The following is an 18061-nucleotide window of genomic DNA, read 5'->3' on the forward strand; positions in this document are numbered from 1 at the left end:
GTGCACACGACGGTATTAATGACTCGGCTCGAATCGCAGCTCACGTAGCGACGGAGAGGCTCGCGCGCGCGTTCGCCATTATCGCGGCGACCAATCGCCGCGCGGGACGTTTCCCAGAAAGCACAAAAGGACGCAGGAAGGAGAGAGAGCCGGCGCTGCGCGGAGCGGCGCGTCCTTCGCTCTCGTAAGGAGAGAAGCGACTACACGGAGGGACGAGGCTTCGCGCGCGCTATCATTTCTAAAATTACGATCCGCGCTCGGATCGTTAACGAAGGTCGAGCCCCGGTCGCTCTCGCGCGGTTCCAGGTGATCGAACGTCGCCGCCGCGGAATTCGCGTTGAGCGGACCGAGGAATCCGCGCGACGATCGCCGACATTCCGGCGACGGATTATGAAACCGATACGCGCCTTCTTTTCGACCCCTCGCGAGCCTGGGGTTGAAAACGAAAATTAGAAACTGGGTTTAAAATTGAAAACACGAACGAACCGGTCACCGGTGACCCCCGAGCAAATCGAATTGCTATACACTCAATTGAACGATGATTATTCGTAAACATTTCTATATTATAAACAATGATACCCATGCGGTGACATTCAGTTTGATGAACGTGTTAAGGCTTGGCCGAGTGAACATTCGTCGAAACTCCCGTTTTTGCAACACTTGACCGAGTAAACACGTGCTCGAAACAGTTTCCTTCGTTAAACGGAAGCTAAAAGGTCAAGATTCTTCGTAACAATTGCTCCATCTTCCTCATATCTCATAGATCCAACAAGATTCCAACGAAATAGTGTCAGCCAAATTTGAGTGACGTCAGTGTTAAGCATTTAGGAAGTTTGACCCGATTTTGAAGCAATTATCCAAATACGCATACTCTAGTTCCTGCATCTCTATACAGACGAACTATCTTTCTAGGAACAATAGAGCAAACTAGAATTCGTCCGTGAATCTATCACGCAGTGTCTCCGTTCCCTAAATATCCAAGCTTCCAAGCGAACCAGAAAATAATTTCATTCGGCGTTCCAAGTTTCCGAGTAAGATATTCCCGGATTTCGGCGGCGCGAAAGGCTCGTTCCGATCGAAGCGGCCAAAACGGAATCCAAAGATTCAATCTCGGCGCGGTGCACGCGCGTGACGATTAAAATTAGAAACTCGAACTTCCGTTTTCTCGTTTGTCAACGCGGAGTGTCGTTGTTCGCGCGTGGTCCGCCGAGGCGAGCGGAGAATTCGAAGCGTGGCCGGCCGCTGGCGGACGCGCGGCGATGACTCCGTGTAAATGGAATCCTCGGTGACCCCCACAGGTAGAGAGAACTCATTCGCCGGTTTTGGACGAAAATTTATCGCCGGTGTATTTTTACCGCGGAATTACGGTGCATAATCGGCGGTACCCCGCATCTGGCCGAGTGTCATCGCTAAAATTACTCCCGGCGCGCACACCGGCGCGGCGCGGCGCAACTTAAACGGGAGAGTAATCACCCACCCACAAAGTTCGCGGCCCACCCAACCGATACACACACCGCCGCCGCCTCGCCGCCTCGCCGTTCGGCCGCGCAACAAGTTCAAGAATGCCCGGTGCGATAAACTTAGGCGTTACCGAATCGTTACCGCCGCGGGGACGCGCACACCGGTTTCTGGAATTCCGACCTCGGGTCCCCACGAATTCCTCCACTTCCAAAATAACCATGGCGACCGTGATTCTCGGGGACACCGACGGCTACCATGATCGTTAGAACGTCTCATTTTCGTCCCTCCCGGGAGAGCGAGCTGTAAAATGGATCGGAGCAACCGTGTCCGCGACGGAGCTACCGAACGGGGAACGACCCGTTACCGATGCTTTCTGTCGGAATTTTTGGGATGACGTGGTTGATCCTTTGGGGAGCTACTGGTTAATAGGCGACTGCATAGAAAGAACTGTAACTACAACCTCCTCCGTTATCTTCGATTGAAGTTCAATCGGAAACTGTGTTTCGTAAGAACTGTATTTGATGGATTGCGAATAATCCGACTTTGAGGCTTACTAAACGACAAAAGGAAACATAAACAGAATGAAAGGCGATACGTTGCTAAGTGGAAAGTGGGAGATCTCCTCATTCGGTTGGCTAAGTGTTAAGTTGACTCATGTGAGAACTGAGCTGTAGTGGAATTCTGCTATAGGGTGGAATAAACGAGAATTGAAGTCACGAATGGAGAGGGTGGAATTTTGGAGGAAACGAAGGATTAATGAAACTTACGTGAGATAATTGGCAAGAGAATATTTGATCTTAATATATTGACATCAGAATGTATCTTATATCTCAATTTAGATTTCTTTCCTGCGTCTAGTGTTAGAGATACTGTACAAAATATAATTTCAACCCTTAACTATGGGGTGTTTTCACCCATTCAAAGTAGATATTGGTCGATAGGAAAATATATGTAAAATAATTTCGATAAGTTTCATTAACCCTTTAAGAAGATTGTTGAAAGTATAGGAAACCTGCAGATTCTGCTAAATGAAACATTCAATGCTCAAATCGTAAAGTACTGATTTCTCACTGTTCGAGTAGCTGAATCATTTGTTTGTAATTTGGTATTTCAAACGTGGAAATCTGATTCCGCCAAAATGCCGACGTTCGTCCGCAAAGGGTTAACCCCTTGACCTTCCTTTCTCAACTATGATCGACACACCTTTATTATTAAAAATTTATTGGAAAAGGACAAGAATCCTAGGTATACTCTACATCTATGCTCTAATCTATAATAATTCGTAAGAGTACTATTCACTTTGTATTCACACAAATTAAGTAACATTTACGTTTGTTAAATTCTGTTTCAAATCTTCACGAGTCCGACACGTTGTTACAAGGCAAGGGTTTAAAATCGGCTGGTTGAGAAGGTTCCCCGTCAGTTGAAAATGGCAGTGAATCTCCAAAATGGCCGCCATTCAGAGATACACCCCTTACGAAAAGGAATCCCGAGGCTCGAATCAGAATTCGACTAGGAATATCCCTGCGCGTGAAAATAATCGAAGCCTTGAGGAACGAATATCCGAGAATTAATGCGATCCGAACAGCGCCAAAATCGTCCGCGCCTCAAAGGGGTTAATCCATCGTCTTGACCTTCGAGGCGAGTTAACCGCAATTTATTGCAGCCTCGAATATGATGCGCCCGCGCGTATAAATCAGGTAATATGGTACTTGGAAGCGGCTGTCTTTGCCCCTGTACGGCCGTCTCGATTTAGCACGATCGCGAAATTCATCGGTCGCGCCCATATATCACGGAAACGGCTCCATTGTTACTCCTGTTCCGCTCGGACCACGGTAACGCCTCGGTCGATGATCGATGCTTCGAACCCCCGTAACTTCGAAACGAAAATTCCTGCGACGCTCTGCCTGGACTCGTCGCAAAGCGCGAAGCTTCTACTTTCAGCCCCGCAAATCGACTTCGAATACGACGCTTTAAAAGTAAACGCACTCTTTCGTTTCCATAACTTCACGTTTGGCAGTGAAACTTGGCACTGGTCCAAGCGTGCGTTTATTTTAGCGGAACTGATTGATGACAGAAAAACAATCTCTCGTGTCGATCAATGCGGACGAATATTATTGATTCCACCACGGCGAGCTAGAAATTAGTTACTAGATGCCAAGACGGTGGTTTCCAGATATCTTCTGATTTCTGTGAATTTTAATGAATGCTTCTTCGTTTGCTCTTTCTTCCGAATATGTTGCACAATCATTCAGAAGCCAACACATTTTCTCAATTTTCCTCTAGTGGACTTCGCCGCATCGGCTTCTCAATTTCTAGTTCTCTTTGTCTCCAATATTTAAGAGGTCGTTGTATAATTTAATTTCCTCTGCCGAAGGTTTCGAGTTCAAATTTCCGATTCACCGCGAGCTTCGAGGATTAACCCCATACAATAACGAGTGAGACTCGCAATGAAGATTTCTAGACTAATTTAACAGCAATCGATGCTACTCAACCACGGATCAGAGCAAACAATTTTACTATCATTGTATTATCTTGAAATAAAATTTCCACTGGAAGTAGAATGGACAATTTTGTTGCATTTCCTGCAGATTATCGATAGTAAAATGGTGCGCCAAGGGGTTAAACGGGGTATCGGTGTTCGAATTTCGGGGCATGATGGGCGCGGTGTTTGCGAACAGGCAGGTTTCAGCTGTACCGTGCCGTGTTTGCTTCCTATGCGGCCCGGTATCGGCTCGAGGAAGCTCGTCGGGCGACAAAGGTGTGGTCATCGGGGCGGCAGTCGCCCTTTCCGGAAAAAAGGAAACGGATTTTGTTTGCCCTGGGGACTCGATGTCGCCGTGTTTGCGCTGGAAGATTGTCGGCACCGACGGCCGGCTCTCTTTAATCCGGGAAGCCACGTGATCCCCCGATTGCCCGCTTTCGCCAACGGATTAACCGCGTTCCCCGGCTACGCGGGAGATAAAAAGCGCCGACTTTGTTTGGGTAATAGAAATTGGTCGATCGCGTGTTCGCGGCGCGATGTGCCCGACAGATTGCCGAGCGCCTAACGCGAGCGATAAGATCGCGAACGTTTGGAATTACGAAATTGCACCTCTCTAAACGGGGATCGCGAACGGGTCCGTGGGATAAGGCAAAGTATATTTCACGGTTGAGAACGATTGATTCGTCGGAGGATAATGTTATTCCGTCGAGAACGGTAATTAGGCTATTTGCATAGACGGCAGCGAAGAATACGATCGGAAACCTTGTAATTCCGATGCGTAAGATTGTTAATTACCCGACTCGCGACGACCGGTTGCTTCACGATCGCAATTACCACCGACGAACATTATCGGGGAATCGGCAGCGATTGATCTGCCATTTCTAAAGAAAACGATCGAACGAACATCGACGAGCTGATCTTAACAGTAGAGTTACCCAGAAGTGACACAGAGTTATTTATAATTTCTCGCGAGAATTGGGGAAGCGGATCTCTCGTGGAACTCGCGCGAAGCGCGGGAGTTCCTTTCGAAATTTCTCGCGAAAGCGTGTTTATCGTCCGGATAATATTGAAAGGAGAATCTTGAAATCGGTTGTTTTCAGTCGTCCGGTGGTTCTAGCGTCGGACAACATTCTCGCGGATATTCCTCTCGAAAACCCGGCGAGCGAGAGGCGGACAAATGGTACCAGCGGGATTGAGTGTCACGCGCAACAAGATCCGCGACAAACAAACCGGCCAGAAGGACACGTTTCAAGTTCAAGAAGTTCAAGTCTCGTAGGCGAGCGGAGCCGACGTTAAAAAGGAAGAAAAGAGGCGAACGAGAGAAAAAGGATGCGTCGGCGCTATCTGGCCTTTTTTTTCTCCGTAGGAGTCACGAGACCGGGATTATTGTACGACGGATTCGTTGACCGACGGGGCGTTCACCTTGCGCCGCATCGACGTCCGACGACGGCGGGCTTGAACTCTAACATTTTTGTCGGACGTGTGTGTCTGCGCAGGTTCCGACGAGTCGACGCCTCTACGGGGAACGCGTCGCGCCGCGTCCGGGGAGCGGACAGCTCGTTTCACGGCGCGGCTACCTGAATTTTGCGTAACAATGGCGACCGGGATCCTCGCGACTTCCGCGCGAAGATTCAGCCTTTGCGACGATTATCCACCGGGATTGTCGTACTTCTTTGTTTTGCAACATCGTACACTGAACTGACATTGCGATCGAACTCGTCGGAATATAATACAGTCCCTATTTCGTATCAGGAGAATTGTTTTTGCTCGACTCTCTTCGAAACACTTATTGAAGCAAGTGACAGTGCTACGGAAAACTGGCATAATTATTCGACCGCTTGTCACAGGAGACTAAATTTGGTGCCAAATGATAAGTGGATGAATATACTTTCTGACGGTATAATTTCCTTTGTCGTACCTTTGAAAGGTAACTGGCAGTTAGGTTAAATGTATGAATGTTAGGCTAGAACGAACGTCCGAAGCTGAGGAGAAGAATCTATTGTTACGATTTCTATACGGATTACGTGTCAAATGCTCTGCAATCTTAGCGTTAGTCGAAGCATTATCGTGCCAGAGGTAACACGCAACGAGGCATTGCCGAAGTCGCGGCCGCGCGGCGAGCAGCGACGAAAAAACCGTGCGCACGCGGTTTCTGCGAGTAGCCGTGCGTACGGCGCGTCTCGTTTCTTGCGCGTGTACCTCGCCGGTATCATTAATCTCGACAGGATGCATGGTATGCGCAGCATTCCATAATGCCGGCCGTATGAAGCAATTCTTTCGGGCATGCGAGAGGAGCGTCGATAAATCAAGCATTCTTTTCATTTTCCCGAATGAATTTCTACGATCGACACGCCGGTGTCGACGATCGGGGCCGGGAAAAGGGGTACCGTCGCGATTAATCGACTCGGACGGTATTCCAATTATCGCCGGGGATCTAGAGATCTTTCGAAATCGGCCGAGCGACGGCAAGGTCGCGATAGAAAACGCAGATAACGCCGCGAATGGAAGCGAAATGCGAGCCTGCAACGGTATAATCTTGCAATCGAGCCGGCGATAAGCTACTATCAGGTGTAACAATTAATGACTTATTGTTCTTTTGAAAAGCAGTATAAAGAAAATATCGTTTGGCACTTTTACAAACAGCGTTCCGTTGTTTTCTTCAACGTGGAACCTAACTGGACTCTGAATCGCGAGCGACGGCGGATAAAACGAAATGAAAGTGAGCGGTATAATATTGTAATAGAAACACTAATGAGTTGGTATCAGCAACTAATAGTTTCTCACTCTTCTAAAACAGATTATATCGTACATACCATTTCAAATTTGTATAGCCTATTGTATTCTTCAACGCAAAATCGAACCAGAATCTATATCCGTCTCCAACAGTTCCCCAGAAAGTATTGCCAACTCCCATTTTCCTTATTATAGCATCAACTAAAAGCATCCACCGATTTTCCCCGACAAAAATGGCTTCCAGCCTACCGAAACCAATCCCATCCCCGACAGTCATCGAACGAAACTTCCTCCGACTCCCTTCCGCTCCACTTTTTCGGCGAACCGCGAGCGTCTCTCGGCCGCGGCCACCGCGGTCCTTGCTCGCGCGCGCGTGGACCCCGAATTTCGCGCGAACTCTTTTTTCCGGCGAAGTTCGTCGCCGTTGGCACGCGTCATCTTCCGTTTCGCGATGTGCAGTCGGCTCCCGCGACATTCGCGCGAGCGTGCACGCGCACGCACGCACACACACAGCCTTCGGCCACGTCTATAAATAAGCGGTGTTCGCTGTTTTAATCTGCCCTGGGCCCGCGTGTGGCGGACAAAGGGCGATATCGGCGACCAGAAAATCGTTGCGAAACGCCTAGCCAGATAGCGGGCGAGTTCTAGAGCGTTTGCTCGCGCGAGCGGCCGGGGAAAGAATGACTGTCGCCGGGGAAAATGATTTCGAGGTTCAACGATTCGACACTTCGACTGCCGCGTCGCAAATTTTTATATAAACTTGAACATTAATTTTCTTCGTGACTTATCAAACGAACCGACTTGTATCTTGACTTTTTAGTTTCTGATCAATTAAGAAAACTGTTTCGACTGCACAGCAGTTTCGACGAGTGTTTACTCGTCGAAGTGTTAAGCACGATGTTATCTCAGTTATTTGTACCTTCCGTTGAAGTTTATATTTGTTTATATTTGCTAAGGCCCGGGGCTGCTGCGGCAGTTAACGTGTTAATATTCAATGGGATTAACGGCACGAGGTAGCATTCGATTTGAATGGTAAACATTCTCAACGAGACTTGTCAACCTTATCTACGTGGACTTAACCCTTCGCCTTACGATGTTGCATAAGGTTCCGCGCGAAATTCGATAGACAGAAATATCGTTTTATGTTTTTTATTCGGGCACAATATCATTTCGCGCTCATTGTTGATATTTGCATTCGATGATCGCAGCTGCGAGAGGAACGACAAGGCGAGGGGTTAACAGAGAAAAGGAACGCGCACGTGCACGTAACACTATACAGCGAGAAATAGACTTCTCGCCGGCGAGAGGCTCGCCTCGGCGACCAGGACGATAAAATAATCGTAATCGGACGCTTAATTCGAAGCAGGACGATCCTTCCTACGATCGTCGGGCGACTGTAGCGTGATCTTCAGTTCTACCGTTCGCGCGGCTTCTGTTTCAAACTGTTGCACCTTTCTGAACTGTTCTGCTCGCGCTTCCGTGGGAATGTTGCGCGACGCGGAGCTTGAGAATGAATAATTAAGGATTGATACTAATAGAGCAAGCGAAGAAATACATCAGAAACAACGAGAAGTTTGAAAGATCTATGAATTAAGATCGGCAATACGAAAACGCCGTTAAAACGCCCGAAATGCAACAGCTGTGGATGAGTATTGACAATTTGAATTTACAACGGAAGATTCACGAATGTATTTATGCGAAAGACGACGAGAAAAACAAAGAGACACGGAAACACGCGTTTCCCTGAAGTTTCAAGGGAACGCAGCAGTCCTATAGCGTCGCCAGACGCGCGGAGCGAAAAAAACAATATGGCGGCCGGCGCGCCGATGAACTTGATGGAGAAAGTCTATTTCGACGCGAGATATCCTTGTTATTGAGCCCTGGTTGAACACACGCGGGCAGCATTATTGCGACGCGGACGAGCAAGGATTGAGCAACGTTGTGCAACGGCGCTGGTAGTTCCACCAGCTCGGCCGAAGCAAACAGACTGTAAACCGGCGCTGCCCGAAAACGATTTTCCCCTGTTGTCCCGGCACGGAAACGTTTAACGACGCACAGACCCAATCAATTTCGTTCCTACCTCCTGCGTACACTTATAATTTCTCGATTTTCAATGGGAAATCCACGCGTGTCCTCTCAATCCATTAACTTCTCAACGATGCATCGATCTGGCGTCGAAAAACGAAGCTTCGGCTACCGGTTTCAAATGATATACACGTAGAAACATAAACTAATTTGTAAACAATATAGACTACAGATCACTGATCGATGAAAGATCATTCGCGATCTTCTGTATCTTCCATAGAAATTCAATCTTTCCATAGAAAGACAAGAAATTTCAGTTGGAAGTCGCAGCTTAAGACGTCACTCCGAACACCGATTTCGGTTTTCGCAGGGCAGACCGAGGCGAATCGTCTCTTTTCCCGTTCGAGGGAACACCGTTGAGGTTGTAACCGAGTGGCCATCGTGTTAACTCGGGGAAACGAGGTACAAATGGAAATCGGTGTAACAGATTCCTAAATAGTCTACCAGGTTCGAAAGAGGATACGGATCCAAGAGCAAGATCGGACGACAGATCGCGGAAAGGGCGGATCGACGATGTTAATTCGCCGGTCGCGCTAATGGCCCATTGAATGAAACAGCGGGCTCGAATGGCTGCCAAGTGGCGTGTTTATTTTAGACGATCGCTTTCGATCCTACCCGAGGTCCTTTGTGCTTGTTTTCATCGCGGACAGAAGGCTACATTGTGCCGCGGGAGACGGCCGGGCAATAACGATCGAACTCCGATCCGGCGTGTCGACGATCCGTCAACAATAAGCCGGCCACGTCAGACTCGAATCGAATTTAGAAGCGTGCCCGACGGTATTCTAAGCGGCCGCTCTAAATTTAAACGGACCACTTTCACGAGACTTTTCTCGCGGCTCGACGGAATCGCCCCTTTTTCCCTTCTCGCGCTTGCGACTTTACGATCCACGCCCTTAACTTCGAGGCGTGCTCGATTTTACGGACGTTACTCGGTAAACGGCGATTTTCACTGATGCAATTGCGCGAACTCGCGTGCCGTCTATTTCTGAAGCTCCAATTTCGAAACGGACATCGATTTTTACTGGGAAGAGGGTAGATTTGTGAATCTAGCGTTAACAGATTCATCAGTTCTCTGGTTTTGAGTTATTATTTATGGTTTTTTATTTTTAGGAGGTTCTAGAGAAGTAATTGTAATTGTTGAGAATCTCTTTTCGATAACGGACAGCTTGTTAATCCGACTGATTCGATGTTCCAATCGATTCTCCGATTCCAATAAGTTTCCTCCTTTCTATTTTCACTTTCTCCCACTCGTGAAACCTGTCATCGTTAATCCTTCTAGCTCAGCTTCCAGATTGTGCTTTCTGGCAAGGACCGCATGGGAGCCGACAGAATTGGAGAACGGATTGATTTGTCGCTGGACAGCGAAAATACCGTCGCCGCTTTCGAAATAAGTCGTCGCTTCGGCCTCTGCCTAAATGACAGTGGCACTCGCCGGCGGACAACAAAAGAAACCACAGATTTTCGCCTCGTTCCGCGGAAACCCCGTCCGTTCTATTATTTTCAGTGATATCGAGCCGAGGAATACTTTCGGCATGACGTAACACACGCGAGAAGCTTTCCAGCGAACGAGAACCCTGCTCTCCGCGCGCGAATAAACCCGTCGCATTAAAACAATTTCGCACAATCGGGAAATAAAATTAACACGTTGCTATCCGACTCTTCCGAAATAGCTTCGTGACTCTCGGATCACGCGGGTCAATCACATTCGCCTCCGAATTAATGAAACTCATCGGCGAACGGTAAACATAGAATTAAAAAGGCGATCGTCGCGAGAGTGTTATTCGGGTTTCAAGGTTCCGGTTAAACAACGGAAAGACTTCACCGTCAATCCCAGTAAAAAACGTCGAACATCCGGGGCAAACTCTGAAACACGGTTTACCTGCTGATAAAGCAGTTCCTGCGCGAGTATGTTCGCGATGTCGACGGGATCCATGGCGGTGGCAGCCATAGCAGACTCGAGGCGTCGAATTGGTTCGTTCAGTGTTCGTTTCGTCGTCGAATGAAAGTAAACAATGGGGGTGAGTTCGGGGTGGAAGTGGATGTCTCCAGCGACAGGGACGGTTTCCGGGGATTCGGGGTTTCCGGGGGAATCGGGGGAACTCGCGGTTCCGCCGGGGAAGTCGTGAAAGGGGGGTGGTTCGGGGGATGAAGTATGAAAACGGTAATTTCAGTCGATCGTTCGTTCGTGGGAGATCGTTCGGGACGTCGGTGTGCGCCTCCCCTCCCCTCTTATCAATTCTCGCGTCCTCTCTCTCTTTCTCTCTCTCTCTCCCTCTCTTTCTCCCTCTTGGTTCTCCTCGGTCGCGCGCGCGATCTCTTCTTTCGTCGTCTTCGTCGGGTTCTCCACACTTTTCGAAAGAGTTCGTCACCACTGCGTCCTCCACCGACGCCTCTCTTACACTGAGCCTCTCCCTCGGCCGACGTGCCGCTGCTCTTCGTGGCCATACGCGACGAGGAAACCTAATCTAAAAATAACCTTCGAATTTCGAGTATGTGCGCTCGACGGAGAGAGAGCGCGAGAGCGAGGGAACGGGAGGGAGAGAGTGGGCCCGGGGAAGAAAAGGTGGGAGGATTTCCGCGCCCCCGTTCGATTCTTCGGATGGCGCATTGACCTTCTCGCCATTTCTTTTCCCGACGTTCTCCGGGGTATCGATGCGTTCGACGCGTCGCGCGCACCTCTCGCGGGGTGTCTCTTTCAACCCTCTGACCACCACAGACAACTGTCAACGAGGGTTTCTTGAAACCGTGAAAACACTGAATTGAACTAAATAAAATCTAAAATAATCACATGTATATAATAAATGAGATAAGATCTATAATAGATAAAATCTATAATATTATAAGATAAGATCTTATAATAGATAAGATCTTATAATCTAAAATAATCACATTTATATGAGACCAACGGAGGATATAATTGATGAATTACAATTCACTGCTTAGATCTAGCTTCGCTTATTGTCAGTAACATTTCACAACCACCTATACACCAACAGTGTAATTAAGGGTAGAATCCAGGTGTTGGAATAAAAGGGAAAGCAACGAAAGAATATTCCAAAGGACCGAACGCTCGAGCAGCTGAAACGTTCGAATCGCTGTCTTCAAGCGTACGAAACACTCGAAATTTTCGAAAGAGCCATTCTGAGCCGCGTACGCCAGCAAATCCAGCGAGCAGCTCGCTTGATAAAGCAGTTACCTGTACGCCGAAAGATCTATCTATCTACGCCGGTGTCCATTTAAACCTCTCTCCCGGCGGAGCGCGAGTTTTATGCGCCGCGCGAGAACACGTCGGATGGCGAGTTTGGATATTTAGCGCGGCCCGCGACGGTCACCCGTCAGGTTTATGACCGGCCAGATAAGAAAGGGGGTGCGCGTCGGCTTTACGACTTTCTCCATTGTTCCGGGCCCCGGACGGGAGAGCAACATTCTTTCGGAATCGCGTAACGGCCCGAGAACCTCCGCGCGCACGGCTCCGACGCACGCCCGCTCCGCCCGTCGCGATTTATCCGGCTAGAGATTTACAACGATGCGACGACGTCTTTACTAGCCGCGAGAACACGCGTCCCGACCGACGCTGAAATTACTCGCGCGACGATCGTCGCGGCTGCACGCGGAATCCCGTGATCCGGTCCAGTTTCATTCGATTAACGCCCTGCCCGCCGCGAACTTTGATCGGAGGAGGGCGAAAAACGTCTCGCCGCGAATCGAATTTAAGTTGACTCGATTAGTCGCGTGCTCCGGCGAATAAATCTCGCCGGATTTTCGGCTGCGATGGGTGGATTTGGAATGAGGACGTTTTCGAACGTTCGGAACGCTGAATGCTAGGAAACAGCTCGAATGCTTTGTTTACAATACAATTCCAGAACGTTAACTGCACGCCATTGTTCAACTTGGTAATCATTCTGATTGATACTGTACTTATTGACGTGATCAATTTTTAGTAACGAATATCTAAGAAACTATTGAGTGTCTGCCCTTATAATGGTATATATTCGGAAACAGGAGAACCAAATCTACCAATATGCAAAGTTTCAACGAAATCGATGACCCTATGTGACACTGGTCCCCGAAGGGTTAACCCCTTGACCTACGAGTGAGACTCGTGGAGATTTTCAACGTGATTCAACAAATATATATACTACTCAGTTCATTCGAATTCGAAATATTATTCCTCTATAATCAACTATACTTAAAAGGAAATATAGGCACAACATACGCTTAGAATTTTCCTCTTTGTCCAATAAATTAATGACAAACTGCCGTATCGCTCAGAGTTGAGGAACAAATAGGCCAAGGGTTTAACGCGCGTAATTTGCCGCTATTCATATAAACAAACTGCGAAGGAACACGAAGCGAGACGATTAGCTTGAAATTTGAATTTGAATCGTTCTCCCGCTCTCGTCGTGAAACAGTACCCGGTACAGAGGAATACTATTGAAACTATAAACTTCGTTGTTTTTCGAGAAGCAAAATGTCCAAGTAGACTGAGAAAAATCAGTGTTAGTTGGAAATGGCCGAGACACGAGAACTAGGGCCGCAGTCGGCCGAGTTTATTCGCGAACGGTGGTTTTTCCCGGCATTCGTGAAATTCCCAATTGCGCGTCCGCCTGGAGGATCTTAATTAGCCAGCGTTCTAAGTTTAAACACCTGTGGAGCGCCGTTTGTCGTCGTCGCCGGCTTCCCCGCGATTCGTCGGCTTGGAGCGTTGCCAACGGGCTGCTCCGGCTCCGCAGAAAAGCCGAGCGACACCGAGGCGTCCCGATTCCGATTGAAATCCGCGGGTCTTCCGTTGGAGGGGAGAGAGGGGAAGGAAACATTCGAAGAATTAATCTGTTCGATAAATAATCGCCTCGCAGCGTCGCTCAGAAACGCGTCGCTGGACGGACGTTCAACAGCTTTGCTGGTTATCTCGCTGAGCGCTTCCAGGATATGTGGCTTCCTTCGCCGCGCTGTCGGAATTACTGTCAGTGGGTCCCGAATTTTTAACTGTTTCCTTTCGAAGATTTATTGCTAAGTAATCGTAAGGTATAAGAAATCTAGAGCACACAGTAACGAAACTATCCCAAAACCCGAGTCGCTCGGAAGCCAAAGCGGTGCAGTCCAGGAAGAAATTGAGAAAAGAAACGCTCTGGCTTCTGAAATGATTGCACAACGTATTCAGAAGCTATAAAAAGAGCGGCTTTCTGACCTAGGAAACCGAAGGAGTGAATAAATCCTTTAATAACTGAAAGGAATATTATTCATCCCCTGAAACTCAGAAAATCTGAAGATATCGAACGACTTAACCGTTCACATCTTTCGAACATTGTTTTATATTATTAATCCAACAATACTCGCTTCTGCACAGGTACAGTCGGAGAATCTAATTCCTAATGAATTAGGAAACGAGCAATATTCACGGACACGTTGCTTACAAAGATGGCGGACGGTACTGGATCGCCGAACGAGTTAAAGCATCTATTTTATATTAGGGTGCATATTTGAATTATTTATCGTTAAAACCGTCAAAGCTATCATAAACCTCGCAATTTCATAAACCCCTCACATTCTGAAGTTCACGGTTCACGAAAGAAATCGCGTTTCCCGAAGTAGCCGTTCCTCCATCTTGGATCACGTGGCCGCCTCGGAGAGCAGCGCCGCGGCGAAGATGTCGACGAACGCGCGAACGCACTGCGTTTTTCCTTTTGTTCCTCCTTTTTCCTCGTTAACGATCCCGCCTGGCGGTACACGCTCGCGTAACGCGCTCGTTCGCTCGTTCGAGCTGATTAATTATTAAAGAGGGAGTATTTTGACGCAAGTTTCGCGACAACTGGGGGGGAAAAACGGCGAGATAATTGGAATGCCGGCGGGAAAAACCTGTTCGCTTTTGCGTCACTCGGAAACGAACCGGCGCGCGAGCGTGCGAGCGAGCGAGCGCGACTCCGCTCGAACACGAGATGGACATTCAAAACCAGCTTATCTGAGCGTCCTGATATGAAAACATGCGGCAGCGCCAGATTACAATAAACAATCGCCGGTGTTTTACCAGCCGGCGTTGCCCGAGGAATTTTTAAACACCAAACAACGCTGGGAGGCGTTTCCGTCCGGCTCCTCCGATCTTATTACACCGATCGCGAATAAAAATCGCCGTGAAACAGCTGTACTCGCGTTTATTTTCACGCGGAATGCCTGGGAAACCGGAAAATTAAATAATAGATTCCGCGACGATGCTTTCCGAGGAATATATTTGCGAATTTAGCGTTATTCTTTAACGAATCTATTATTTAATCAAACGAAAGTAATCATAGGCGACGTGGTTTCATAGGACATTTGTCCACGACTTATCTTCCAAATCTGAACATTTCACCTCGCCGAAATGCCGACATCCGTCCGCAAAGGGTTAAAGGCGACGTCGTTCGGAGGCAAGGTCGCAGCGATCGAGCGCAGGCGACACCGCAGTTATCGGCACCGGCATAAACATTTCCTCGAAATTCACCGAGGTCTTGGCTGCGCCGGTACAGCCACCTATTATCCGTATTAATTTAGCCAACCCTCTCCGGATATCTCTATACGCCGCCCACTCCTCTTCCTCCGGCGTCCCGCGCGGCAATTTCGAATTCCGGGAACTGCCGGCATATTTCCCGAGCCCCGTGATAAGAACGGCGGGGGGCGGGGGAGCGGGGGGCGGCACGATTAACAGGAAACTACCGGATTCAACAAACACGCGACGCTCCGACGGACGGTTCGTCGGAACGACGGACCCGCGCGGTTCTCGGAGCCGCCCGCGTATATCGATGCCGGACTAATTATACGGTGAATTATGCCAGGTACATGCGCACCCGCGATTCGCTTTGTTGCCGGAATCCTTGGCAGTATCGACGTTCCGCGAATGTCTAACCCGTTGCAGTCGAAAGTTTTTCGGTGGGTGTTCGACGTTTTCCGATCGGACGATGTTCTTTGAAACTAAGTGACGAGGAAGCGTACGTAAGTTGGTGAGAAAGCTATTTTGTTTCGAGATTTTAGATGTCGATGCAGTGTACGAGATTTAACCCTCTATGGGCTGGATTTTATTTCGTGATTATAACAAAATTTATGCAGTATGAAATTAATATCAACATATGAACGCAAATTAACAATGTATTCAATAGTTTCAACAATTTTATTGGAACGTCATTTTGACCTGTGCGGTAGTTCCAGTGTTAATTCTGATAATTCTGAGATCGTATGGTGTTATCCGTTGGTATGGTTTCGGTATTCAATTTGAAATACGTTGATTACAGGAGTTTGAAAGGAATGATTGAATGATTGAAGGGTATTTGTGAGAGGTTGGAAGCGATTAATTTTTGGAGAAAGATTAAGTAACACGACGTCGAGCGTGTCACGATGATGTCACCTTTCGATATTTTATTACTGACGAAAGAGGCAATGAGAAAGGACACTTTTCAGTTCCGACGCTGTCTTCTGCGAGAACCGTTTCTTTATGTCGTAAGATTAAATTGAATAACGAGCGATGAAATTTCGAGTAATGCAAGTCGAGGTGCAGGTCCCTTTTGAATAATACGGTTGTCATTCAAAGTGGCGTTTCTTTGGGGTTAAGGGGATAATTACAGTCAATTAGGAAGGTTCATTTGTTAAGGTGATCGAGTGATTGCTATTGTAATGAGCTTCGATCGCGAGGTATTCATAAGTGAAACTAGTCTACGATCCTTCAAAGATGCGCCGAGACTATGGATGATCAATTATTCCGCTACAATTGAGAGGCAAATCGAGAAACGCGATTAACCGAGCAGCGAACGGTTCAATTGTTGTTTAAAAGGCACCTGGGAAATTGTGCGGAGTCACCGTGCAACGAGGAGCAATTAGAAAACAATGTGACCCCACGCGAAACACGGATAGAGACGGTCTCAATCAGTGGAGCTAATTTGCATCGGTGATTACCGACCGACCGACCGACGGTATCGATCCGCCGCGTGGATAATTTCGGCTTACGTAACGAGCTAACGATCGGCCGCGAAACCGGTACAAGGTAAAACGTCCGATGGGATCGCGCCCGATCTCTGGAATCCGTTCTAAATTCAACTCTCGTCCGTCTCTCGCTGGTTTCTTGGGTCCAACCTCGGCCGCTTCGACGCTAGAGCCGCCGAGCAATCAGACCGAGCTATATATAATTTCGGAAAATTAGCGAAGCTCATTTCGTGAGACTCGAAACGCTCGCTGCACCCGCAATGCAGGGATTCAGCTTAACGCATCGAACGCCGGATAAATTTCAGCTACTAACGCGAGCGTCCGTGATTATAGTGATGCATTTTCAGACATCGAGTAAACCAAAATGTCTAACTTACGGGAGAGAATGAGGGATTCGATTTTGTAAATTTTAGATTTGTGTTATATATGTCTAGAACGTTATATGAACGATTAGCAATTAAACGATAGACTAAAAATCTTTATTAATAGCGAAATGAGAATCTTGAAATCGACTGTCTTCACTTGAATGGTAGTTCTAGTGTTAACGCGCTCGCTACCATTTATTCTAGTAACAGTCCCCACGATTCTAATATTTTATTACGTGCAACACATCGTTTCCGACGAATGAAAAGTAACAAACATCAACTTTCTACTTATTGCTATTTACCTTTCCTTAACCCTTTGCCCTATGATTTATCTCTGAACTGTGACACAACTTTGTCAATAATCTATTGGAAAGAGAAAAATTCTATGCATACTCTACGTCATAAAATATAGTGACTGATGACAGAAGAATAATATTTCACTTATTTTCACAACATTTAAGTGATATTTATGTTTGTTAAATTCTGTTTAAAATCTTCACGAACCTGACAAGATATAACAACCTAAAGAATGTCTATAAATATTCGCTTTTCCTTCCTTTTACTCAAACAACCCAGTAGGAATCACATCTTGAATTATTACTAATGCTAGCAAAAACAAAAATGCCCAACGTTCGTATATCTTCAGTCTAAAGAAAGTCGATAGAAAGGCAACCAGATGTGTCTGGATTTTGTCACGCGAAGTCAAGAGACTTTTCTCCAGGCCATAAACGGTCTTGCAAAGAAAAACGTGTTTTTCAAAGCCGCTATAATAAAGTCACACTGTAGAATCTATACTGTTTCGTTATTTAACCAGTTAACTGTGTTTTTAATTCTTTCAGCCATGAATTCTTCATTTTTCCACGTAAAAATGTAATTCTTCGTTTGATCTTTCATTAACTTTGCGAACGGAGACTGTTTAAAGTTTAAGCTTGCAACATATAAAGCTGAATTGCACATAGAATGCATAAACAATAGAAAAAAAGGAAAC

The 18061-nt window shown here is 47.3% G+C and overlaps 1 protein-coding gene across 3 annotated transcripts in view; it reads right to left on the minus strand.

Moving 5' to 3' along the window:
- kay (transcription factor kayak) overlaps positions 1 to 18061 on the minus strand; it is a 61121-nt gene that overhangs the window by 4928 nt on the left and 38132 nt on the right. The window contains exon 1 of one of the 3 annotated variants that reach the window (XM_031969775.2): positions 10644 to 11189. The exons of the other annotated variants lie outside the window; for them this stretch is intronic. Coding sequence (XP_031825635.1) covers positions 10644 to 10712 — 69 coding nt within the window. The 5' untranslated portion in view covers positions 10713 to 11189. Of the gene's footprint in view, positions 1 to 10643; positions 11190 to 18061 lie in introns of those variants that run through there. 3 annotated transcript variants of the gene reach the window in all.

This window comes from Nomia melanderi, chromosome 8 (assembly GCF_051020985.1).
Source record: "Nomia melanderi isolate GNS246 chromosome 8, iyNomMela1, whole genome shotgun sequence".
In the NCBI taxonomy this organism is placed as follows: domain Eukaryota; kingdom Metazoa; phylum Arthropoda; class Insecta; order Hymenoptera; family Halictidae; genus Nomia; species Nomia melanderi.